This window comes from Protopterus annectens, chromosome 3.part0, assembly GCF_019279795.1.
Source record: "Protopterus annectens isolate FY-2018-M chromosome 3.part0, PAN1.0, whole genome shotgun sequence".
In the NCBI taxonomy this organism is placed as follows: Eukaryota; Metazoa; Chordata; order Ceratodontiformes; family Protopteridae; genus Protopterus; species Protopterus annectens.
In genome coordinates this window covers 1,496,556,114-1,496,580,493 of record NC_056731.1, presented here as the reverse complement: position 1 = coordinate 1,496,580,493, position 24,380 = coordinate 1,496,556,114, and the positions used below count along the sequence as shown (strand labels likewise).

Genomic DNA, 24,380 nt, shown 5'->3' with positions numbered 1-24,380 from the left:
AATATAGCAAAGCTTAGCTTAGATATTTTATTTATTTGAGACTGTCCTGCAATGTCGTTTTAAATATTTCCTGTGTTTTGAACTCTGATATCACTGTACATATATATTTATTATTGTCTTGTTATTTTATTATTTATTATTAAATATATTTAAACATTTCATTGTGGCTGCTCTTTGTGAGACATATTTAAGTCCAGAGAGTATTTGCATATTTATTTAGTGACACTGTGTAGGCCACTCCTAATAGCCTTGCTCTTGGTCAAACTACCATTTGTATTGATAGTAACATTACACAGTAAGACTGGACACCCTTTATTAAGGGCCTTAAAATAGCTTATAAAGAGATAAAGAGGTGGCTGGTGGCAATAATAACTACTTTATAGTCTGGGCAGAAAGTGTCATAGCTAGTAAACCTGTGCCAGGCTTTCCCAAATGTCTGTGTGTAAAACAAATATCCAGGAGTGCATGTGTCAGCTACTTGGGCAGGGACACGAAGCACTGGTTGGACAGAGACAGTGTTGGAGGTCATGGCTTGGCCACTCAGCTGAGATCTCAACTCTATAGCTGTGCTAGTGGGGAGTCTTATTGGGGATCTAGACAAAGAGGGAGAAACCAGGCCTGGACTGAGTGTGGTCTCTGTGTGCTCTTAAGGGAAATTGCACTTGATGCAGTGAGCTACATCTGCAAATACTGTGTGTGTACCTGTCATTCTCCCAGTGTACGCCCTTTGCTGGTGCTGGTGGTGAGGATTGAGGAGCCTTTAATACTGGGCCAGAGGAGGGGCATCACAGCCAGGCATAGATTCCCCCCCAAAAAACTTGTAGGAGACAGAATACGGGGATAGGGCCCTAAATCAGTCTGCATAGGACATTTTGCTGACACCCTGTATTCTTTTAGTGAGGAACCTCTGTGGACACTCTAATTGCTGGATATGCCTGCTTAGGTACATGCCCAAGGAGGGGCATTGTACTCAATTATTGGTCTGATGAATGCCGAATACAGTGGAACAATGACTTCCCTGGACTTAGATGTCATACCTTTGTTTATAAGTTACACAACATAGAATTATTTCCTTACTACCGTAGACACATGATGGTCAAAGGCTATATTACTACCTATGTGTGTCTTTAAGTCCTTGACAACTGGGTCACTCCTAAGGGGTGTGTTGTCAATATGATAGTTACCAGGGCTAGATGATTTCCCAAAGGATACCATTATGCATTTCTTGACATTTAGTTTTAGTCTATGGCTCTGACAGCAGTTGTTTTTCTGTGTCAGGTCCTCCTGGAGAACATTTGTGTCAGTGTGACATACAGTGACAGCTCCTAATTTGCAATCATCTGCAAATTTAGTCAGCCAGAGACCACTGACATTGGCCTTGACTTTAGAGAAGCAAATGGCAAAAAGGAGTGGTCCAAGGACTGATGTCTAAGGGACTCCACTTGTGACTGGTCTTTTTGTAGAGGTGGACTCCCCAGTTCTAACTCTCTGGGTCCTGTCTGTGAGCCAGTTGGCTATCCACCGGGTGACATATGAGTTTGTACCTAACCTCTTGATTTTGCCAACAATGCCCAAGTGGGGTATTGTGTGAAATGCCTTGGCCAAATCCAGGTAGGCAGTGTGAACCATTTTCTCCACATCCATTGCTTTGGTTACCTTCTCAAAAGAAGTCCACCAAGTTGAGTAGGCATGATCTGCCCTTGACGAAACCAAACTGGGTTGGGTCCAGTGTCTGCAGGTTTACTATATCTGTTTTGATCATTTCCATGATAATTCTTTCCATGGCTTTACATATAAGACTATTGAGACTTATGGGTCTGTAGTTTCCAGGATCTATAGATGCCCCACTTTTGTGCAGAAGGGTGCTGTTTGGTGGCTACAGTTAAACAGCAAATCCAGAGGCCCTGATAGGTTATGTTTCTTGCTATTTAGAAGGCATCCTGGGATACTGTCTGGGCCCATTGATGCTCTTGGTCTTAGAGAGAGTATTAAGGACATATTCCCTAGTGATAGTTGGGGGAGTTATATTTAATGGTATTTCCTGTGGGAAGGTTGAGAGAGGAGTAAGGTTGAAGCTGAATTTATCAGCCAGGAGGTTTGCTATATCCTCTGGCTCACTGTAGGTGGCTCCATTTACAATGAGCTCTGTACACAATTGTGTATTGCCTTTGAGGTTGTGGACAAAGCTAAAGAATGCTTTATGGATGTCCTTGACCTGGAAGGCCAAACTTACCTCAAATTTGGCTTTGGTAGACTTTATTTGTCCTCTGAGATGTTTGTTTTGTTTGATGGGAGTGCTTTTATCCTGCTGGGTGCTGCACCTCCTAATTTTTGCCATGATTTTCTTACTTCTGTTATACAGCCTATTGAGTGATTCCACCAGGGTGGTTTGTTTTATGAGTTAGTTCTGTACTTCCTCCTGCTGGTACAGCTGCCTCTATGCAGCTATTAACATGCTTGTACAAGGTTTCTGTGAACAGTTCTGCATAGGCAGAAATGTTCTCAGAGTTTTTGGGGTCTTGAAATTTTGCCAGGTTATCAGTTAGTAACAGGAGGTTAGCTTTAGAGTATTTCCTGAATATTCCAGGTTTAGCCGGGGGGTCTAAGTTGTATTTCTACTTCAGAGGAGACCATTTTGTGGTCTGACCTTACTAGGGAAGACATTACAGTAGGGGGTGTGCAGCAATCTCCCATATTAGTGAGGACCAGGTTGGTGTACTGACTATCTGGTGTAGGGAGTTTGTGTTTACAAAATCCAGGAATCTCTGTGCATGTACATTTGGTATTGTCTAGGATTCCCAGTTAATAGTGGGGTAATTAAAGTCACCCATAAATATTGTATTGGGTAGAATGGTTAGTGTTTCTAATAAGTTTAAATACACAGTATGGATTTCCTGGGTCATAGAGGGGGGCCTTGTAAGGAAGTGGTATTGGATTTTGCCTATGGTGATTTTAACATGGAGCAGCTCAAATGTATTTTCCTGTTTTACCAGGCTTGAAGTATATTTATTTTGACTTAAGTAAAGACACCTCCACCTTCAGTCCCTGCCTGTGAAGTAGCAGGTCAAAATGTGTGGAAGGCATTATGACCTTGCACTGTTGGTGTGTTCTCTGCAGCTTTAAACCATGTCTCCGTGACTGCACAGACGTCAGCATTCTCTAGGTTGACGCGAACCTGTAGGGAGGAGAGTTCTTTGTTTATACTCCTAGCATTGAGCAGTAATACCTTTAGATTTTCTTGGTTTTGATTTGCTATGTTGGAAGTACTTTCAGTTTGGCATTGTCTAAAAAAGGCACTATGGGGGAAGACAATGTTTTAGCTAATATTCAAAAGCCTAGAGGGGAGAGGTGCAGACCACCCCTGGCAATGCAGCCTGGTCTGGTGACCATCTCCTTCCATGCTGACATATATTGCACCCCATTAGAATGATGAGAAACTAAGCCAATTATTAAAGTCAGTCATCTTTTGTTCATATTGTGGCATCATCCTTGGAGAAGGTAAAATGCTGATCAATGCTAGGCTCATACCAGCCTGAGACACATATTCTGAGAGCTCCATGATGTCTTTCTTCATATAGTCTAGGGAGGTATGTCTCGGGTCATTTACTCCCATATGGACTATGACTGAGTCATATAGCTACTTGTAGCCCAGTAACCTGAGTGCGTGTGTAATGTGGCAGATCCCAGCCTCTGATAAGCAACTGACCGTGACATTCTCCTTACTCAGCCTGGTGAGAGGGACATCAGTGTGTGTCATGATGGAGTCTCCAATGACTAGAATGGTGGTTTGTGTGATGGCTTGCTTTATGAGCTTAGAGGTTGAGGCTCCATGGGATATAGCAGTATGTGTTGATGTGGGTGTTGCTTTCAAAGAATGCATTTGGGGCTGCTGAGAGTATTTGTTATGTGTACTTCATCTAGGAGGTCTTTGTGGTTTAGGAAGGTTACATTTAAGTGCCTCAGCATATGTCTGGTTTGAATTATGTGTGATGGGTGTAGTGTGTGTACTACTGACAACCTTATTGACATTAGGAGTACTTTTATGTGAGAGTTTTGCATCCAGTGACATTGTGTAAATACATCTCTCACATACCATATCAGTTTGAGAATGAACTGGTTGTCAGTCAACGGTTGTCATTTGTGATGTCATGACATCGCATGTTTACAAGTGATTACATGGTATCTGAAAGGACATCCATATTCATCTAAACAAGAGCTTATCACTTCAGTGAGTGACAAAAACGATGTTCAAATATAGGTATAATATTAAAGTCACATAAGATTTTAATGAATTGCACTGCAAAAATCTGTCTCACAAAGTTATTTTTTGCATCTGAAAAAGGAAGATGTAAAATGTGGGTTGGCTTCCTTTAGATTATTAGAGCTGCTAATATGTCGGTCATGTAGGTTTACTGTGTACTAAAATCTCTGATCGGAGAGGTCTGGGTGGCACAGTGGGGCAGCAGTTAATGTTGTCACCTCACAGCAAGAGGCTCTCCAGTTTGATTCTCAGCTGGAGTGTCTTCAGTGCAGCATCTGCATGTCCTCCCTGCATCCGCGTGGGTTTTCCCAGGGTACCCCGGTTTCCTCTCACATTCCAAAGACATGCATCTGGAGTGCTTCTCCTTGGGCCTCAGCTGAAAATAGGTTCTGTCCTAGTTAGACTTTCCTGGTCAACAAATGTTAAATAAATAAATAAAAATCTTCAAAAATCTTGTATGATGGGAGATTCAGCCTGAAAATAGGAACCTGCATCCAAAAATCGGTGCATCATGTACAGTGGTAAATCTAGCCTAAAAATAAGTACATACTTCCAAAACAGATACAGCTGAGAGGTCTGATCAAAAGTGATGACACCGTATCTGACAGGACATCCATATTCATCTAAACAAGAGCTTATCACTTCACTCCAGTGGCTGTTCAGACAAGCATTTATTGAAAATCACTCATACTTGTGCAATGATTCATAAATTCATAAACTAACAGAAGTCACAAAATACAAAACGTTTAATGAATTCATTCACTCTAAATAATGCAGAGAGTTTAAAAACTTCATCAGATTTGTATGGACATCTTTGTTTTTAAGTTGATATTTTCAGAAATTGTGCCTTTAATGTGCATTTAATATGGTATGTCAGTTGGAGACATACTTCTACCACAGATTTACTTTCCACTGATTTGTTTTGTCACAGCTCCTACACATGTGCCATTCAGTGTAAAAAGTGACAGCATAAAAATATTTTTTTGTAATTTCTTTAGACTTCCTTTTTGTGGTGAGCAGTGTTAGATATATTATGAGTCACTGATGTTAATGATCGATTTATTGTATTTTGTTGAACACTTCATTAAGGGCAATGGACATGCTACCACACTAAGATTCTGTTGTTTTGCACCATCATCTATTTGCTGTGCAGCACCTGTTCATATGTTCATAGATAAGTACTTGGCTAGCTGCCCTTGTGGACCATTTTAAGCCTAGCCAGTTTCACATTTTGCACTTGAAATAACATATTGCATTTGGCTATATATTAATCTTACCCATCCCAAGGTCGATAATTATATATTATCACTAATGAGAATAACTGGGATCATACCATAGATAACTTAATGGACGCCACGCATGGGATAAAGCATTTAGGTGCTGCATCTGTCCATTAGTAGTACAGGGTGCAGTTGTGGGTTAATCCATCCATAGATGCAAGTTGTGCTAGAAAATGGGTAGGGATGACCTTTGTCTTATGTGGATGGGAAGTGTGTTCCATAGCAGCGGTATCCCTGTGAAATATACCTTTCTCTACAAACCATTTTGTTAATGTTACAGAAGAGATTTAGATCCCTAGACCATGTGTTTCTGATGCCAGTTGACTTTCTGATGTGCAGTAAATCCATCAATAGTGGGTCGGAGGATGCCTTGTATGCCAGACAATGTTCACCTCTTAGCAGTCTGTAGGATACGGAGTGTGGTGACAGGGGCTTTGAGTTGGTCCATGTAGGACATGTTGTTTAAGCCTTCTATCCTTCTAGTAAGGTATCTCTATCAGCATTCCAGTTGTTGCATGTGTTTGGACAGATACATGCCAGAGGAGGCATTGTATTCAATGATTGGCCTAAGGAGGGGGACAATGACATCCTTAGTTCTAGACACAATCTCCAAATCCTGAACAGTTGGGTCAGCTATTAGGGGCATATTGTCAATGTGGTAGTTCCTTGGGGTGGATGACTTCCCAAAGGATACAATAATGCATTTTTTGGTATTTAGTTTCAGACCATGATTTTGACACCAGTCATTTGTTTGAGACAATCCTTCCTGTATGATGTCTAAGTCATTTGGACATTCAGTGATTGTTCCTAGCTTACAGACATCTGCAAAGTTAGTCAGCCAGAGCCCTTTGGTACTGGCTTTTTCTTCAGAAAAGTAGATGCCAAGCAGCAGAGGTCCCAGCACAGAACTCTAGGGAACTCCAGTGGCAATTGGTCTCTTTGTGGAGGTAACTTCCCTTATTTTGATTATCAGAGTCCTATTAGTGAGTCAAATGGCAATCCCGTGGGTTACATAGGGGTTTATTCCCAGCTTATTTAGCTTTTATGCTATGCCTGAGTGGGGAATTGTGTCAAAAGCTTTGGCCAGGTATGCCATGCGTACCATTTTGCCTTCATCCATTGCTTTGGTGACCTTTTTAAAAAATCCACCAGGTTGAGTAAACATGACCTGCCCTTGACAGATCTAAAATGAGATAGCTCTAGTGTTTGGTGGCTCCCTATGTCCTGATTGATTAATTCCACGATGTGTGTCCATGCCTTTGCATATGAGGCTGGTCAGACTTATAGGTCTGCAATTGCCTGGGTCTGTAGAATGTCCTTCCTTATGCAGGTGAATGACTGTAGCTGTTTGCCATTCACTTGGTAAAAAACTTGCATGGAGGCTGAGATTGAACATTGTTGTCATGGGTGTGTGGCTAAATCATGCAAAAAGCTATTTAATATACATCCACGGATACTGTACGGACCCATTCATGCAGTATTTTTTTATCTTTTGATAGCACTTTTAGGATTTAGTCTTGTGTGATAGCTGGAGGTCAGCCAGTTTCAGGTATATATAGCCTGAACAAAAAACACAACTACAGGGTAAGGTATCACCTCACAAGAAACTGTATAAAAAAACAAAGAAAGAGAGGTAGATATGCCATGGCAATCAAAGCAAACCAGATGAAAGTCAATGCATAAAATGATAATTCCCAGGGTTGAAGTAAAAACAATCCTTTATTCGAATTAGTAAGCGCTTTCACGTCTCTCAGGACGCTTCATCAGACTTGAAATAAACCCCCTGAATTCAAAGCTGCTTAAATACCAATATTGCACCTATAAAAAGCTTGATTTCAAACACATGACTACTAAAAACAATACCATTGGTGCACAAACTACTTCAAAACAGAAAAACATCATAAAGAACCTCACCATGTTAAAAACATAGCTTAGATGCTAATATATAAAAAAGCTTAGGTGCTAATATAAAAAACACTTATTTTCACATTAAGTAAAACATTTTCATACTAAACAAAATATCAAGATGCATATTTCATTACAGTCACATATATACATTTACATAGAACTAGTTGACAAACACCATACATATGTAAATAAATACAACTAATGTCTAAATGGCCTATATGCTAGAAATGGTTTAAGTGAAAGCTTATCATTGAGGCCATGTCCCTTGTCAGCTGCTAGCCTGATAATCCATTTAGCTTCTTCCTTTTCAGTACTATCTGGTATGGGGTTTATTACTGAGTGATTCTAGTTCCTGTAAACAGGCATTTTGCCATTCTTTGGTCACAGAGGGAGTTTTACAGCTAGCTAATATAGTGTATTTGACCTTTCTGATGGTTATTTGGACATGAAGAAGCGTCTAGTGCGTCATGCTACTTTACCAGCCTTGAAGTGAGTCTCTACTGAATGTAGACTGATGCACCTCCATCTTTTTCCCCCTCCTGCACATAGCTGGTTTAAACATGTGGAAGACATTGCAGTCATACACAGCAGAGTACTTTCCGCAATTTTAAACCATGTCTCAGTCACTGTACAGATGTCAATGTCATCTGAGGTGAGAAGGGCTTGTAGGCATACCTCTCAACCTCTTAGTGCAAAACATCTGGACAAAGCTTAACACAATGGTGGGACAAAGGCCCAGAAATAGGGAGAGATTTTAAATACTGCTCTTATAAACTTATAAAGTTGCTAGAATAACAGGATTTGTCTTAGCATGCATTTTTCTGAGGGGTATGGAGTCTGAAATACAAATGTATATCATTATTTAGTGACTTCAGTCCTCAAATCATCCCAGTAATTTGCCAGAAAATCATACATTTTATGAGTTACAGACCAAAAATATTAGACAAAAATCTGGACATTCTGCAAAACTCTGGACAGTTGAGAGGTACACTTGTAGAGGGTGGAGTTCCTTCTTCAGGCTCCAGGCAATGGTCAGTAACACCTTCATATTTTCCTTTGCGTGTCTCGCTATGTTGGTAGGTTTATCAGGCTGGCATTGCCTAAAAAAGGCACTATGGGGTTGAACAATGTTTTTGCCAATAATCAAAACCCTAGAGGGGACAGATGCAGTCAATCATATCCTCCTAGGCTGATAAATATTGGACCCCCTTTGAATGACACCAAAACTATGCCATTTATTGAAATCAATTATTTTTTGCTCATTTTATTTGTTAAAAGTTTGGGACTGATATTGTCAAAGTTTGCAATTCTGTAGTACTCAATCCTCCTATCCAGAGGTTAAAGACAGAACAACATTTATGGATGATGGTACCACATTACAAGGTGCTGCAGAGTAAGCCAAGAGATTTATATTACTCCTGCACAAGATGAGAAATAAGGTTTGAGTTGAGCCCCATAACACATAAGTATACAGTGCTGTTAATAACACAAATAATGACTGTATTGTTCCACATGCATTACACTAACTGCATACCTAAGCTGCAAGAAAGATACATTGTTATAGAAAATTCATATGTAAGAAGCTAGGTTATGACATGGTTCTTATATACACTTACTGTTATAACTAAGTAAACTTTATGTTGCCATAAAGATGACAGTCAACAAAGTACTGCACTGGAAGCTAGCCAACATTTTTTAAAGTCTGTAACTCAGCTTATGTTGCAACACAAATGGCAACCAGCAGTGAAGTTCATCTCAGACTGACCAACAGCTTTGAAAGCTGTCAAAGACTTTAAACTGACTCATTTTTTAAAACTGGTTGTATATCAAGGCAGCTAAAATTTGCCTTATATGACAAAGAATTAAGATCAGATCTCTCATAATAACTATGTGTTGTGTACATTGTGATAAGGTCAGTCCATTTCTCCAGCACACAACAACTTAGTTATGACTGGATTGGAGGCTCGGTCATAATCCGTCATGTTATAGTCACACCTTGCAAGTCCATAAAATGTTTATTGTATAAATTCCACAAGCGCTTTCACCCTAACTCAATTGTAGGGCCGAGGTGTACTTTTTAACCATTGATGTGGTTGACTTATTCACCTGCATTCCAACTGATGAGGGTTTAGATTACTTTTGGCTTCTTTTGAAGGACAGAAAGTTTACCTTGAGCTTTGATATTGCCCTGTTGATAGAACTAATGAGAATTGGGTTGGAAAACAATTTTGTGTATTTTGAGGGGGAAACTTTCAAGCAGGTTAGAGGTGTAGCTATGGGGGCAGCTTGTGCCCCCATCTATGCTAACCTTGTCCTTTTACAATGGGAGTTGCAGCACTTGTTCCTTTCAGATTTTTACAACAACATTAAATTATACCGACGCTTCTTGGACAATTTGTTTATTATTTGGGAAGGACCAGCGAACACTATTGTGGAGTTTGTTGAGTTTTTAAATTCCACCACTGGATTTTTAAAATTTACATTTAATTTTGACCAGGGTGGAATTGATTATTTAGATGTGAGTTTAGACAAAACTAATGGGGGATTAAAATCAAGAATTTATATGAAAAATACTTTCAGTAATTCCTACCTCCCCTATAATAGTGATCACCCCTGGAAACAAAAAAGGAGTATAGTCAAGGGCCAAATGGTCAGAGTGGCCAGGATGACATCAGAGTGGGATGATTTTTTAGTGAAAATTGACTTTATTTCTGATTCGTTTAGTTCAAGGGGTTATCCTGATAAGTTAATAAAGGAAGTGTCGGAAGAAATTATAAATGGTCGTGCAACTAGATTTTCTCCTATTTTGGGGAAACCATTGGAAACTGTAAAAGGTCATGAAGTGGACAGTGAACAAGCTTTCAAAAGAGCTATGGTTTTTCAACACAGTAACATTACAAGGGAAGTTTAGGACCTCATTCAGAGAAATTGGAAGATGTTAAAGCACAACAAGGACTTAGTATACAAAGTAGGTGATCATCCTAACTTTGTTTATAAAACAGGTACAAATCTGAAAAAAGTATTCGAAAGTAACAATTATAGATGTACAACTACTTTAGATAAGGGAACTAGTAGGTGTGGTAGGTGTGGGTATTGTAGATACATTTTGGACGAAGTACCTATCACCTTAAAAAATTATGGCAACAGTAGGATTTATTTAAAGAAGGGTAACTGTCATACTAAGGGCATTGTGTACTTAGCCCTGTGTAGAGACTGTCCTAGTTTCTACATAGGGAAGTCAGAGAGAGCGTTGAACAAACGAATTTATGAACATTTATGCAACATAAAAAAAGGGAATATTAATAATGCATAAGTGTAAAAGTTGCAATTTTTGCAAATACATTTCAGAAGGGGCATATTCTGAAGTTTGCGACCAAAGAAGAGAATGGAAGGTTCCTGGCAACTTCAGTTGTAAATCCGCCTACGTGGTATACATGGCTAAATGTTCGGTCTGTTCTTTCTATATTGGAAAGACCAACAGGCAATTAAAAAATAGAATATATGAACATTATTATGCCATCAGAAAGAATAACTTGGATAATGCCCTTTACAAACACACCCTTACATGTGCAGGTAACAAGAATGGAGTTAAATTTTGCTTTGGGGTTATTGATCATGTTCCCCAGGATTTTAATGGAGACAGAGATGGGGAACTTGATTATAGGGAATTTAAATGGCAGATTTTGTTGGGTGCATGTAGGGCACCAGGTTTGAACAATGGAGTTAATTACAAAGCAGTCCAAAAAAGAAGGGCATATTACAACAAATGCAAATAGAATGTACATTTTAAATGTTTTATGTTAACATTTTATTTAAGTAACATGTTGTTATGTGGTGCCTCCCCTTTTTTTACTTGAATTGTTTATGTGAATTTTTTAAGTGAATGGTTTTAGGTAAATTTTTTTTGTAATTTGTTAACTGGAATTGAGATGTGATTGGTTAAGATTTCTAACCATTTCATATAAGAGAGTTGTATTAACTAAGTTGTTTGTTCTGAAGAAGGCCAAAGTTTTTGGCTGAAAGTGCTTAACCTGTGGTATTAAAGGTTCATGCAAAGGATTTATTGACTCCACTTTTTCCTGTGTTTTTGTTTGGATATCTACAACCCTCTCAACCACATACTTAATATATTTTATTATTTGTCTTATGCTTCTAAGTAGGTCTCCTATAAATACCTGCCATAAATAATTGTGACCATACATTAAAGAAAATCACATTGGGAATTATCCAGTGCACAGAGAAGACTGATTCCAAAGTAATTCTCTAGCAATCCAGTTCAAGACTAACTTTAAGAAGAAGCATGTTGAACGTCATTTGAGAAGCTTGAACTTGTCCTTCTGATGGGAACAGAGCAAACTGCCTTCATGATGCCAGTAATCTAGTTTCAATCAGAGGCTTCATCACCTGAGAGTTGACTAAGGGAATGGCCGGTCATCTGAGGGCCAACTCTTCTTTCATAAAGGGGGAACAGAAGCTGTGTACTGCATGTTAGCCCTCTGCAGCAGATACTCACTGTGTGCAGAGGAGTCGGCAAGTGTCTTCTGTTGGGCATGTATGGTGTTCCCCATAACTGTGTTTTTGAGCACGGGGGTCAGTAAAATAGCAGAATAAAAAATAAGCTTTCCACCTTTTAATCCCATGGCAATCAGGTCCCCACCTCCCAGTGTTCAGTTTGTAAGGGAAACAAATGGGTATGGTGGGTATTACTATGGGTTCAATTTCCTGAGGTCAGAGTGGGAGGGAGAACCAAAGCACATTTTACTCCAGAAACATGAAAACTGTTGAGTAAAAATAATAGATATGGTTCATGATGCATCATGTTGAGAACAGTCAATTATAAAAAGTGAGATGGTAAATTATATCACTAGTTTGGAGTTACGGTGGATAAAGAAAACTGAGCAACAATAAGCTAGGAGCAGAAACCTACTTTTGAGCATCACTTCATCTTAATGGATTCCAAGGGTAAAAAGTTATTATGATTTTTCTCTTCTTTTTCATATCTGTGGATCCCCTCTTGAGGGTATCAATGAATAGGTACCATGATATGGGATTTAAGTAACAAAAACTGCATTTGTAGACATGCTTGACCGACTTGACTCCATAACAATTTCCAGTAGAAATATAGGTAGTAAAAGCAAAGAATATTTGGCTGCTACTAAGTTAAAGGAACATCAACAGTTTGTGGTCTGAGAAATTTTCAGAAAAACTTACTAACACCCTCATGTGTGTTGGGAGGCAGAAGAACAGGAGTTAACATTTTCGACCGAGGGCTAGAGCTGACCAGAGAGTCAATTGCAAAGGCTGTAGAACCTCTTTCAAAGTTAAGATAGATGACTTAGGAGACAGAGAATGGTATTTACAAATGGGTGTATATCACATTGCTGAACTTTTAAAAGTTCGAACGTCATATGGTCGACACCTATGATCGAACTTTTAAAAGTTTGAACATTTCAACGGAGATCTCTGTACAGTGCGGAATGGGAAGATTTCCCTTTTCTGCACTCTAGTGCGATCTCTGAGTTTGTGTATTTAAAGTTAAAGGTGGTGCAGGGGGGCTTGCCCCCCTGCTTAAATCGTTTAGTTAGGTTTTTTCTTTGGTTTATTTTTTTTATTACATTTTCGAACTTTTAAAAGTTCGATCATATGATGTGGACCATATGTCATTCGAACTTTCAAAAGTAACCTTTACCAACTGCACATGGCTATTGCTTAGTATGTAACTTAAAACCGATTCTTAAAACCTTGCTTATCTGAGCAGTGGAATGCAGGCAAGAAGTGACACAGTGGGCACAACCTATGTAAACTAGGCCTCTGTGCATCATTGATGTCCTTACTATTAAAGATTATGTTTAAAGTGATGAAATTAACTTTTATTTTCACATAAAAAAGTGTTTGCATGCATACTTTTGCATCCAAACACTATTTTATGTAAAAATAAAAGTATGTAAATTAACAGTAAGGCAAACAACTTTAAAGCAAGTTTTTTTAACAGGTTGGTAATTAAATAATGGTTTCACAGACATTTAATCGTGCTATTCTATTCTAATAGACCTGGCCCCCTTAGTGATGTACACGCTGCCTATTAGTATATTAATATTAATGCTGTAAATATGGCATGAAAAGCATACACTTCCATATTCAGAAACATTTTTAAAAGTTAAATTTCTAAAACAAACTATACCACAACTTTTATTTTTACATAAAACAGTGTTTCTGTGCACATAGATGGATGTAAACATGTTTTGTGTAAAAATAGAAGTTCATTTTGCCAATTTAAATATGATCTTTAAGGAAGTTATGTAATACAATGATTCAGAGATTGTAGTAGTGCAGAGCTTCCACCAAAGGTGCATGCAGATATTAACTGCATTGCATCAATTCATTCTGTAGGAAGCAGTTTTCTTAACAGAGCAGAAAATATCTGTGCAGCTCAGGGCCACGCAACTCCAGTCTACTGAATGGAATGTCTAGCCACAGTAGTTAAAAATTACCTGATAACTGATCCAGTGATGTTCACAAGAGAGCTGTAGTAGGATTTAGAGGCATGATAATTATGCATGCCTTTGAACTGTGTTGTAGATGGGCAGAACATTTCTGCTAAACACATTAGAGTACGCAGTTCACCTGCGAACTACTTGTATGACTACCACCCATACACTTTAATTTGCTTTTACTTTTCCTGTGTGTGTTGTGTTGTTTTCCATATATTTTTCTACACTGCTAGTCTGTACTAGTACTTCATTGCATTTCTGTGTATTCTATGTATTATCATCTAAGGCTGTAAGTTTCCATATGGCTTGCAGTCTGTAAATAACTTTGTGTTGCTCATATGCTTTCCCAGTAAACAAAAAAAAATCAATGAACTGGGTCTGCTCTGGTAACATTGAAGGGTAAAATCTCAGGTGGCCTATGACTGATTAGTGGCTCAGTTGATTGACAGAGCTCTCAGGGAATGATTGCTGTGCCAAATCTGTTGTGGGGTGACAAGGTAGATCTGGTTGTGTACTATATAAGTCCATCAGAGGTGGGGCTAGGATGCAACTATCCATTCTGGAATGCTTGTTCACCAAGCAGCCAATAGGCGGTACCCTTCAAGGTGGGAGTGTGTATTCACATGGGGAAACACTGTGGACCTCTGCAGTGATGCAGATTGCATATCCTTCTTCCTAGGGGATGGGATTAGGTCATTAGAAAATGCCTGTAATTGCCAGGATGCCAACAAGTGCACAAAACACCCTCATGGCTGCCTGAATTATGGCCCTATCTGATTATCTCTCATACCAGCAATGACAGGAAATCCCACTGAATGAGAAATAAATGTCGATGGTTGTCAAGCATGGGGCAAACATGACATAAAAAAAAGAAAAAGAAATAGATAAAGGGAATGTACTTACATAAGATTTATTTGGATTTGATTCTAAATCACCTTTGACAAGAATGAACAGATTTTCTATTTAAAGAAAGACTTCTTGCACATATTTGGTTGAATGTGATATACTTATTTCAATTGCTATGAAGAGAAAAAAATGAGAAAAGTGCTAAAAATGTCGTCTTACAGAAAGCAAAACCTTATACATTGATGAGACAGATTCAATAAAGCCTACACTAAGTGTACACTAAATGTACACGATATATATTCAAGAACTTTCTTAATACATTTTTTGTGCCTTCTAGTCATTCAGAAAGATTACACTGAGTGTACATGTAGTCTCCACTTTGTAATAACCTTTATGAATTCCTGTCAGTAAGCAAAGCTGCTAGAATATCAGTAGGAAAACTAAAATTAGGAGAAAGAAGGTGTGAGTTATGTCTGTGTTGTCTGTTCACTCGGAACAGTGTACACTTAGTGTAGGCGTTATTGAATCCTGGGAACATTTAAATGAAGCATAATTAATGCATGGAATTATTGGTGAACATCAGTCTGAAGATAAGTGCAGAATAAAAATGCTTCTGGCCGCCATTTTGTTTTCCTGAGTCATAATATATTTTATAATTATGTTCTTTTAAATAAATCTAAATTGTCATTTAATTTTACAACTAACATAAAACTACTCAGTATTGAAATGACTGCCAACTGACTTAAAAATAATGATTGCTTTTTTTCTGTTTTTCACACAGCCCATGGGATCGGAGCGGATGGAGATGCGCAAACGGCAGATGTCGGTGCAGCAGGACACACCGAGCTCTGTGCAGGCACCACAGGCTACCAGTAATCGAGCATCCAATGCTTGCTGTTTCTGTTGGTGCTGCTGCTGTAGCTGCTCATGGTAAGAATTTTGATTTGTTTTTTAATATTCTTGTAGCTATCCTCATATTCCTGTGGGCACCATAAATGATGTGCAAAAATATTACAGTACCTTCGGCTCCTGTCCCTTGGTTTTATTTATATGCTTGCTTCTGTATGAGTTTACTGCTTTGGTATTGACTGGACATTATGTTTTATTGGCATCCACAGAACATGCAGTATTAGTTGTACTGCAGGGTGTAGCCGAACAACCAGTCAGTTTTGCAGTCAGTGGAAGTTAGTTGAAGTTTAGATTATAGTTAGCACTCAATGCAGTACAATAATTTTATAAGTAAAACAGTAGGTCAGATACTGTAGTAAAAAAGACAAAAAAAGAAAATAAAAACAAGTCTGCTAGCAGATGGAGAATAATATAGCAATAACCCATGCCGGGCGAAGCCCGAGTGGCCAAACAAAGACAGCCGTGGGTAAATCCAGCATTACCCACACCCAGAAGTGGGTTATTGCTATTATACAATGACATTATTTAAGAAAAAATTACTTTTCTTAAATAATGGCATTGTATAATGCCTCCTTTCTGCCCTTCCGCAGCTGTCTGGTATTCTGCGGCAGTTCTGATGTACTGCACATGTGTATGCCTATGCAGTACATCAGAGCTATGGGCAAAAGCAACGGAGAAAGCAAGATCTCCGTTGCTTTTTACAAACTGTTTTGCTATGTTAAATGGGTTTAACATAGCGAGACAGCTTTAAAAAAAGCAATGGAGACCGTTGCTTTTTTAAAAGCTGTCTCGCTATGTTAAACACATTTAACATAGCAAAACAGTTTGTAAAAAGCAATGGAGAAAGCAAGATCTCTGTTGCTTTTTACAAACTGTCTCGTTATGTGAAAGGAGCTTAACAAAGTGAGACAGTGTGAAGCAATGGAGATCTTGCGTTCTCCGTTGCTGTAAAAAAAGAGTTATAGTAATAGAAAAAGTCAGGGCGACTAGACCTTTTTCCATTACTATAACTCTGATTTACAACGTGCACACTGACCAATCAGCGTGCACATTTTTGAATATTAATGGGGGGGGTCATTGTATAATATAAGATAAACTCTAACAGACTTCCCAAATACACAGCCAGACAAGCCATAACATTAAGTGAGGAGAAGGCAAGCAGTGAAAAGAAAATGAGCTAAACAGAGTATCAATTGTTGTTTATTTGAAAAACCTTCTTAATCAATTCTAACAGGTATCAGACAGAAACTGGGATGACAAAGCCAGCACACAGTACATTTAAAATTTTAGGAAAATACTATAAGGCTGTGGGTTCTGTTCCCACCCCAAATGTTTGGATTTTCCATTACTGACACTGCAGTACAGCAGAAAAGAGTGCTTCACTCCTGAGTATGCCATCCTTTGGGTGATTCACTAAACTGAGATTGCATCTGCCTGACATAGTGTTATCTCTAGTGGATGTAAAAGATTGCATGGAACTTATCAAAAAGAGTAGGGGAATTTATTCAGTGTCCTGGACAAATGTTTCCAATTTGGCATGAATTCCAGCTCTGATCTCCCCTGAAAGGACACCAGTGACCATAGCCCTCAATCTTTTAGCTCTAGAATTCTGGACAAAGTAAACAAATAGTGTTGGGGGGACAAAGACACAAAATCAGAAACAGATTTTAAATATTGGTCTTATAAATTTAGAAAGTTGTTAGAATAACATATTTTGCATTAGAATGCATTTTCTGGAGGATATAAAGTCTGAAACTAGCATTTCTGTCATTATGTAGTGAATTATATCCTCTGTTTGCCAGAAAACAAAACAATTTATGAGCAATGGACCAAAATATGAGGCAAAATTCTGGACATTCTGTGGCATTCTGGACAGTTATGAAGTGTGCCAGTGGCCTTGTGGGACTAACACAGTCAACAAAGGATAAATATATTCAACATTATCTTGCAAATTCCATAGAATAATTCATGAAAACTGTATTTGCAACAGAGCTTCGTTGTTACTTTTTATATAGAAGAACCTAGTACAATTTTAGAACCAAAAAATACTAGGAGACCGTCTAAATCAGGATGCAGAGTTTAATCAAAATTAATCACTTTCGTTCGGTACAGTTAAATATGATCTTCATCAGAATAAAGGGAGCGGCAATGTATTAAGCTCTGTATCCTGCTTTGGATGGCCTCCTGGCTTTTTTTGGTCCTATTTTTGTGCTGGATGGTTGGTTATTTATTTTTTGTTTCTAGTACAAATTTAATTTTATGGACAGCAGAGCAATAACTGGCTTAGTATTTATAAGGCTAATAATGCCTTGGTTCATAAGTAAGTTTTAGGCAATCAGTCTGAAGACCATTATAGGCCTGGCCAAAACCCCCTGTAGTCTCAAAGAGAGCAAAAGAAGATAGACCTGAGAAGAATTTGAGCCTGCTCATCCAATTACCTAAGTGTACCTGCAATACTTTGATCTAGAGGTGAAGGACATATTGAGGTATGAATCTGTCATGCCAACATGTCTTATTTATCTGCTGATGAAGATCTAGTTCATTTAACCAGGTATTTGAGGTACTGTTTGTTCTGTTGAGTAATAAGAGATCAAAGAGGGAGGAATCTGTCAGGCTTAAAAGGCTAGATACAGATCTCCACATAGGAGTCTGTAAGAGAATGAGTACAGGGAGAAGCCTTCCTGTCTGTCCTGATAACTAACATTTTTGATGCCACTGATCTTTTTAGTAGAATTTCTTTCTTTTTTTTTTGAAAACATTTTTATTAATTTTAATACATAAGTATCAATTATAGCATTAAAAATATAAATTTGAAGTAGAACAATGTTAAAAAATAACACACACTGTAACAAAACACTTATTTACAAAGGTGTCAATAAGTAACCAAAATGACCTGCTCCCACATTATTGGCATGTTTGAATTTGTTTATTTAGCAGTTCTTTAAGCTTTATCCATATGTTGTAAGATTTAGTAACTCTGGATGTCCTCATCTTGATTGTCAGAAGTTCGTAATGACAGATGACTGTTGCCATATTTACAAATTCTTTCATAGCAGGAGTTTGCTCGCTTTTCCAATTCTTGGTAATTGTTTTCCTTGCTAGTGATAGTAGACTCCATAATAAATGGTAGTTTACTTTCTTTACACAATCAGGTATTGGTGTGTTGAACAAAATTAATGAATTAATTAAAACAAATTTATCATTGAATGAAGATTACAAGAAAACATTAACTTTGTCCTAGAATGGTTTGACAGTTGTGCAGTCAATAAATATATGTTGCCAATCAGTCTTGTTCCATACTTTACATTTCCAACAAAACATTTTGTTTTTATACATTAATTCAATTCTATGAGGTGTTATAAATATTTTATGCATGAACTTCCATGTAAATAATTTCCAATTTAGGGAAGAGATAGTTTGTTTAGAAGATATCAGTATATTATTTTTTTATCTTCCTTACTAGTTTCATGGTTATTTATAGTTCAGAAGTAATACCAATAGTTTTCATTAATGTATTCAGCAACATTTTTGTTGGTTTTATATATTTTAGATAACAGATCTTTATCGTTTATTTCTTGACTTACTGGAGTTATCATTAAAATTGATAAATTTTGGAACATTATTTCTTATTGACAATTGCATTAAATTTATTCATTTTTCTATAGCTAGGCTATAGTTCAGAATAGCTAACCACATATCTTTGTCCAAATTAAATCTAACTATTATATTCTCTGTGCTGTGTATTTTGCTTCCATCCATCAATTGTTACCAATAAATCAGATTATTTTCTTTAAGTGTATGCATTGTTTCCGGATTAAAAGTATATACATTATTTTGTGTACAAGCTATTGGAGACATCACAGATAGCCATGCTTTATATCCTGGATTTTTGTAAATATAATCTCTAAATATCTTTAATATTGAGGTGATATATGTAGAGTTTTAATTTAACCATAAAATAATTGTTTTAACAATTGATGATAGTGATTATAATTCTATTTTTGGCATACTGATTCCGCCAATTGACCAATCCCTTACATGGTAATTTAAATCTAGTCTTGGTTTATTAGAATACAATAAATAAATAAATAAATAAATAAATGTTAAGGAATTTAATTCTCTGATGTTTTTTTCTAGTTGGGGGTAAAGATAATGACTGTATTAAGTATATCATTTTTGGATGTATGGAAATTTTTATTATGGTGAGCCTTTCCTCCATTGTAAAAGTCAATTTGTTCTATTTGTTAACAAGTGTGTTAATACTGGCTAGGTTTTCCTGTAATTGGCCTCTATTGTGGTTTTAATGTTTCCTTTCAAAATTATTCCTATATATTATTTTACCATCTTGTTCTACATACTTAGAAAATCTGTCTTCCATATCCTTTATATTTTCATTTATAAGTAAAATTTTTGTTTTATTTTCACTAAACGTAAATCCAGATTTTCTGTAAAATGTCTTTACTGCATTAAATACTGCACAAAGAGAATTTCTGTTATAATTTAACATCAAGAGAATATCATCTGCAAATAGCAGTATTTTGGAATTTAAGTTAATATTTGTTTGTATTCCATTGTCTGCCTTCGATCTTATAAAATTTGCGAATGGCTCCATAACTAGGGTGAATAGTAGTAGTGAGAGTGGGCAACCCTTCTTAGTCCTGTTAGTAATTGGAATTGACTCTTATAAATAGGAACCAATTTTATGTGGGCCACAGAGTTATCATAAAGTAGGTTCATTTGTTTGTGTCTTTCGGCTTTTCCCGGTTAGGGGTCGCCACAGCGGAACTCCGGTCCGCTAATGATTGGCAGTAGAGTTTTACGTGCTGGCTTGCCGGGCCTAACGCACAACCTTCAATGAAGGAACGCCCATTCACCATGTCGCCACACAGAAGATGCTCTGAGAATCGAACTGGCAACGTCTAACTGTGAGGCGACAACGCTACCGCAGCATCATAAAGTAGGTTAATAAGCTGGGAAAAACATGTTGAAAAATTGTATTCCTTTAGAACCAATGATAAGTAATTCCAGTTAACAGTGTTAAAAGCACTATTTATATCAAAGTTTAACAAAATCAATCTTTGTTTATTGCTATCTGCAAAAATCAGTTAAGGAAAAAGTCTTTTGATGTTGTCATATGTATTTCTGTTTATCATAAATCCTATTTGGTCATCATTAATCAGACTTGGTAGAAAACCTTGTAACCTAGTAGCATGTATGGCCATGAATATTTTGTAATCTATATTTAAAAGTAAAATTGGTCTATATGATGAAGATTCTTGCTGAATTTTTATCTGCCTTTAATATTGGAGAAATAAATATATATTTCCATGATGGTGGTACTTTAGTTAGATCTTTAACTAATATAAAGACTTTATGTAGAATATGAAGAACTTCTTTTGGCATAATTTTATATAATTCCAATATCATGCCATCATTACCAGGTGCTTTATTCAGTTTTTGTTTCTTAATTTGATTTTTAATTTCAGCCAGTTGTAGAGGTTTATCCATTAATTTCTTTTGATCTTCTGTTAGTCTATTTGTAATGTGTTTTTTAATGACTGTTTTAATTAAATCTTGGGGGTCCATTTTTGCCTCATTTTGGTTACTTTTATTAAAGTGTATTCTAAATATCTTTAGGAATTCATCCATGTATGTTACTTTTTTTTACTTCCTGATAAATACATTTAGTTAATATGATTAGCTTTATTAATCAATTTAATTTTGGAGGCTAATTTGTGCATAGATTTAGGATTCGCTGAATAGTTAATTAACTTAACCCTTTCCAAATTTATCAGAGTTTTATGATTTAGGATTTCTAATTTTTTTAATTCATCTACTTCCTTCATTGTTCTATTCTGACTTTTTTGAGTGTTCTGTTGTAAATTATTAATTTTCTCCTGTATGTCAATTAAGTCCTTATCACATTGCTTTTTCTTAAGAGCATACCAATTTTTTATTCTTCCATTTAAGTAAGGTTTTAGAGCATCCCATACATATATTTCAGATATATCATCCTTCCAATTAATTTCCAGAAATGTCTGTGTCTCTTTATTAAAGAAATCTCTAAAATCCTTTAAGTTTGTTATATATGCTGGTATCCTTTTAATATTTTTTTATGAATATTTAGCTGTAATATTATATAAGTTATAGCTTTTTGATCTGAAAGTGGGCATGCAATTGTTTTAACTTTGATCAGCTTAGATACTAAGTTATTTGAAATATATGCTCTATCTATTCTTGAATGGGATCCATGTCTATGAGAAAAGTAAGTATAGAAAAGAGAACCCGGGTTTGAAAATTCATTAATATCCTTAATTTTAAATAAACCTATAAAGTTTTTCAATTATTTTGCTGATGCTGGTATTCTGCTTTTTTATAGCATTAGAATCTTCATCTTTTATTATGCAATTAAAGTCTCCTGTCATAATTATGTTTCCTTTTGAATGCTGTATTATTTTTTCCCAGTTGAGATTTGACTGTTTTTAGTCCAATGCCTGGAATCCAATATACATTTATAAGAGTATATAAAGCTCCATTAAATTTAATAGTCATGGAGCAGAGCATACCTTTGTCATCTTTATATTAATTTATTATATTAGATGAAGGTAAAGTATTTCTCCATAATATGGCCATTCCCCTCTTTTTCTGTTTAAATTGGGAACTACTCAAAACAACATAACGTATTGAGTTTAGTTATATCTACTTGCAATAAGTGTGTTTCTTGTAAGAAAACAATCTGTGATGTATGCAAATTTAGAAATCTACTCAAATTACTTCTCTTCCAGCCATTATTTAGACTGTTTATGTTGACAGAAATACACTTTAGTTGCAACATGCTGTATCTGTCAATAAATAATTAATAAATAATCTTCTAACTTTTAAATCTATTAATCTTGTTATACCACTCTTATAATTGATATACTGCCCAATAAGTATTGCTAACCTGATTCTGTTAATAAAATTAAATACATTAACATTTTTGAAACTTGTAGACACCAAAAAAAAAAAAGGTTATAATGAATTTTAAATAAACATTTCCTTCAAAATTTCTTCTCTGCATGGAGTCTAACACTTCTAGTTTTAATAGAAAATCTATCCAAACTGACCCTTTCACTTTCATAAACAAAGAGAAAAAAGAATAGTCACCCTCCGCTCGCTATTTAGTGAAATTATGAATGAATAAAGCTCCATGTATCATAACATCACAACAAGAAATTAATACATATATGAAAAAGGGATCTGTTAATTCCAGTTCACAAAATGTACAAATTGTTAACTTCAACAAGTGTCATTAGCTAGGTTACTATTATAAAACATTCTATAATGAATTTGATTCAAAGTTAAATTATGTACTATTGAATATTTTGAATGCAGATGAAAAGTGCTATACAAACATATAAATAATAACTTATTTTCTTCACTTTGGTGGTTTTTTTTTTGTGAAATGTATTTGTTTCCCTTTAAGTTTTCTGATAAGGTTAAATACAACTCATCCAGTTTCTCATATTAACTAATAATTGCAAGTATATATAAAATTGCTTTAAAGAAAGAAGAAGGGTATCTCATGAATTAGTTATGCATCCTCTCTTTCACTTCTTTCAGTCTCTTTCCTTCAAAAAAAGGTGGGGGGATAAAACTTTTTACATTAAGTTGAAGACCTGTGTTATATGTTTGCATTCCATTTACTCTTAGAATTTCTGAAGTCTGTCAAGCTAGGTGATATGGTTAGACAAATACATGCTAAAAGGTGTATTATATTCAATAATGGGTCTGAGGAAATATGAGTTAAAGGGAATAAAGACTTCTTTGGATGTAGTGGAGATACTCCTGGAAAGCAGATGTGACAGAAATGAAGGTTTTCCGAGCTACTGCAGCAATATGATAGTCAAACGATAAGGAATGTGTGCCTAGATCACTTATGGCAGTGTCCGCGTGCAGGGATGTGTTACTTACATGGCATGCAAAAATGGGTTATTAACCAAAATGAAGTAGGCTACATTTTTGCCATTTAATTTGAGACCATTGTCTTTGTACCAGGAATTAAATTTATCTAAACCATGTTGGAATAATTGTGAGTTAGTGGGAGATTGAATAATAGCACCCACTTTACAGTTGTCTGCAAACTTAGATAACCACAGGCCAGGAGCGTGGGCCTGAAGTTCTGAGAAACACATGACAATTAGGAGAGGGCCCAACAATAAGCTCTATGGTATGCCACTGATAACTTTTTTACTTTCAGAAGTAACACCTGTGACAGTAACCAGGTGAGTTCTGTCAGGCAACCAGTTAGCTATCCACCACACAATATAAGGATTTATATTCAGATTTACAATTGTGTCAGTAATTTCTGCATGAAGTATAGTGTTGAAGGCCTGTGCCAAGAACAGATATTCTGTATGTACTGCATAACCACTATCTACTACTTTAGTTATTTTTTTTTCAAAGAAATTAAGAAGGGTAAAGAGGCAGGGCCTTCCTTTGACAAAGATAAATTAACAATGGTCAAGGGTTAAGAGGTTGTCATTGTCCAGATTGATGTGGTCTGAAATATGAATCAGCCACATGACAACAAAACGCAACCTGTAGTCCTCAAGCTGAGGTTGCCTTTAACAAGACAGTGATGCCTTACAGGTGCAGATGTTGTTCAGGACTGCACTCCAGTGCATAAAATGTTTTCTGGCAGGA

At 36.5% G+C, this 24,380-nt stretch overlaps 1 protein-coding gene across 4 annotated transcripts in view; it reads left to right on the top strand.

Moving 5' to 3' along the window:
- The window catches only part of RGS20 (regulator of G protein signaling 20), a 910,627-nt gene that overhangs the window by 576,552 nt on the left and 309,695 nt on the right, over positions 1-24,380 (top strand). For all 4 annotated transcript variants that reach the window (XM_044065515.1, XM_044065514.1, XM_044065513.1 and 1 more), the window contains exon 2: positions 15,568-15,716. In XM_044065515.1, coding sequence (XP_043921450.1) covers positions 15,568-15,716 — 149 coding nt within the window. The remainder of the gene's footprint in view (positions 1-15,567; positions 15,717-24,380) is intronic.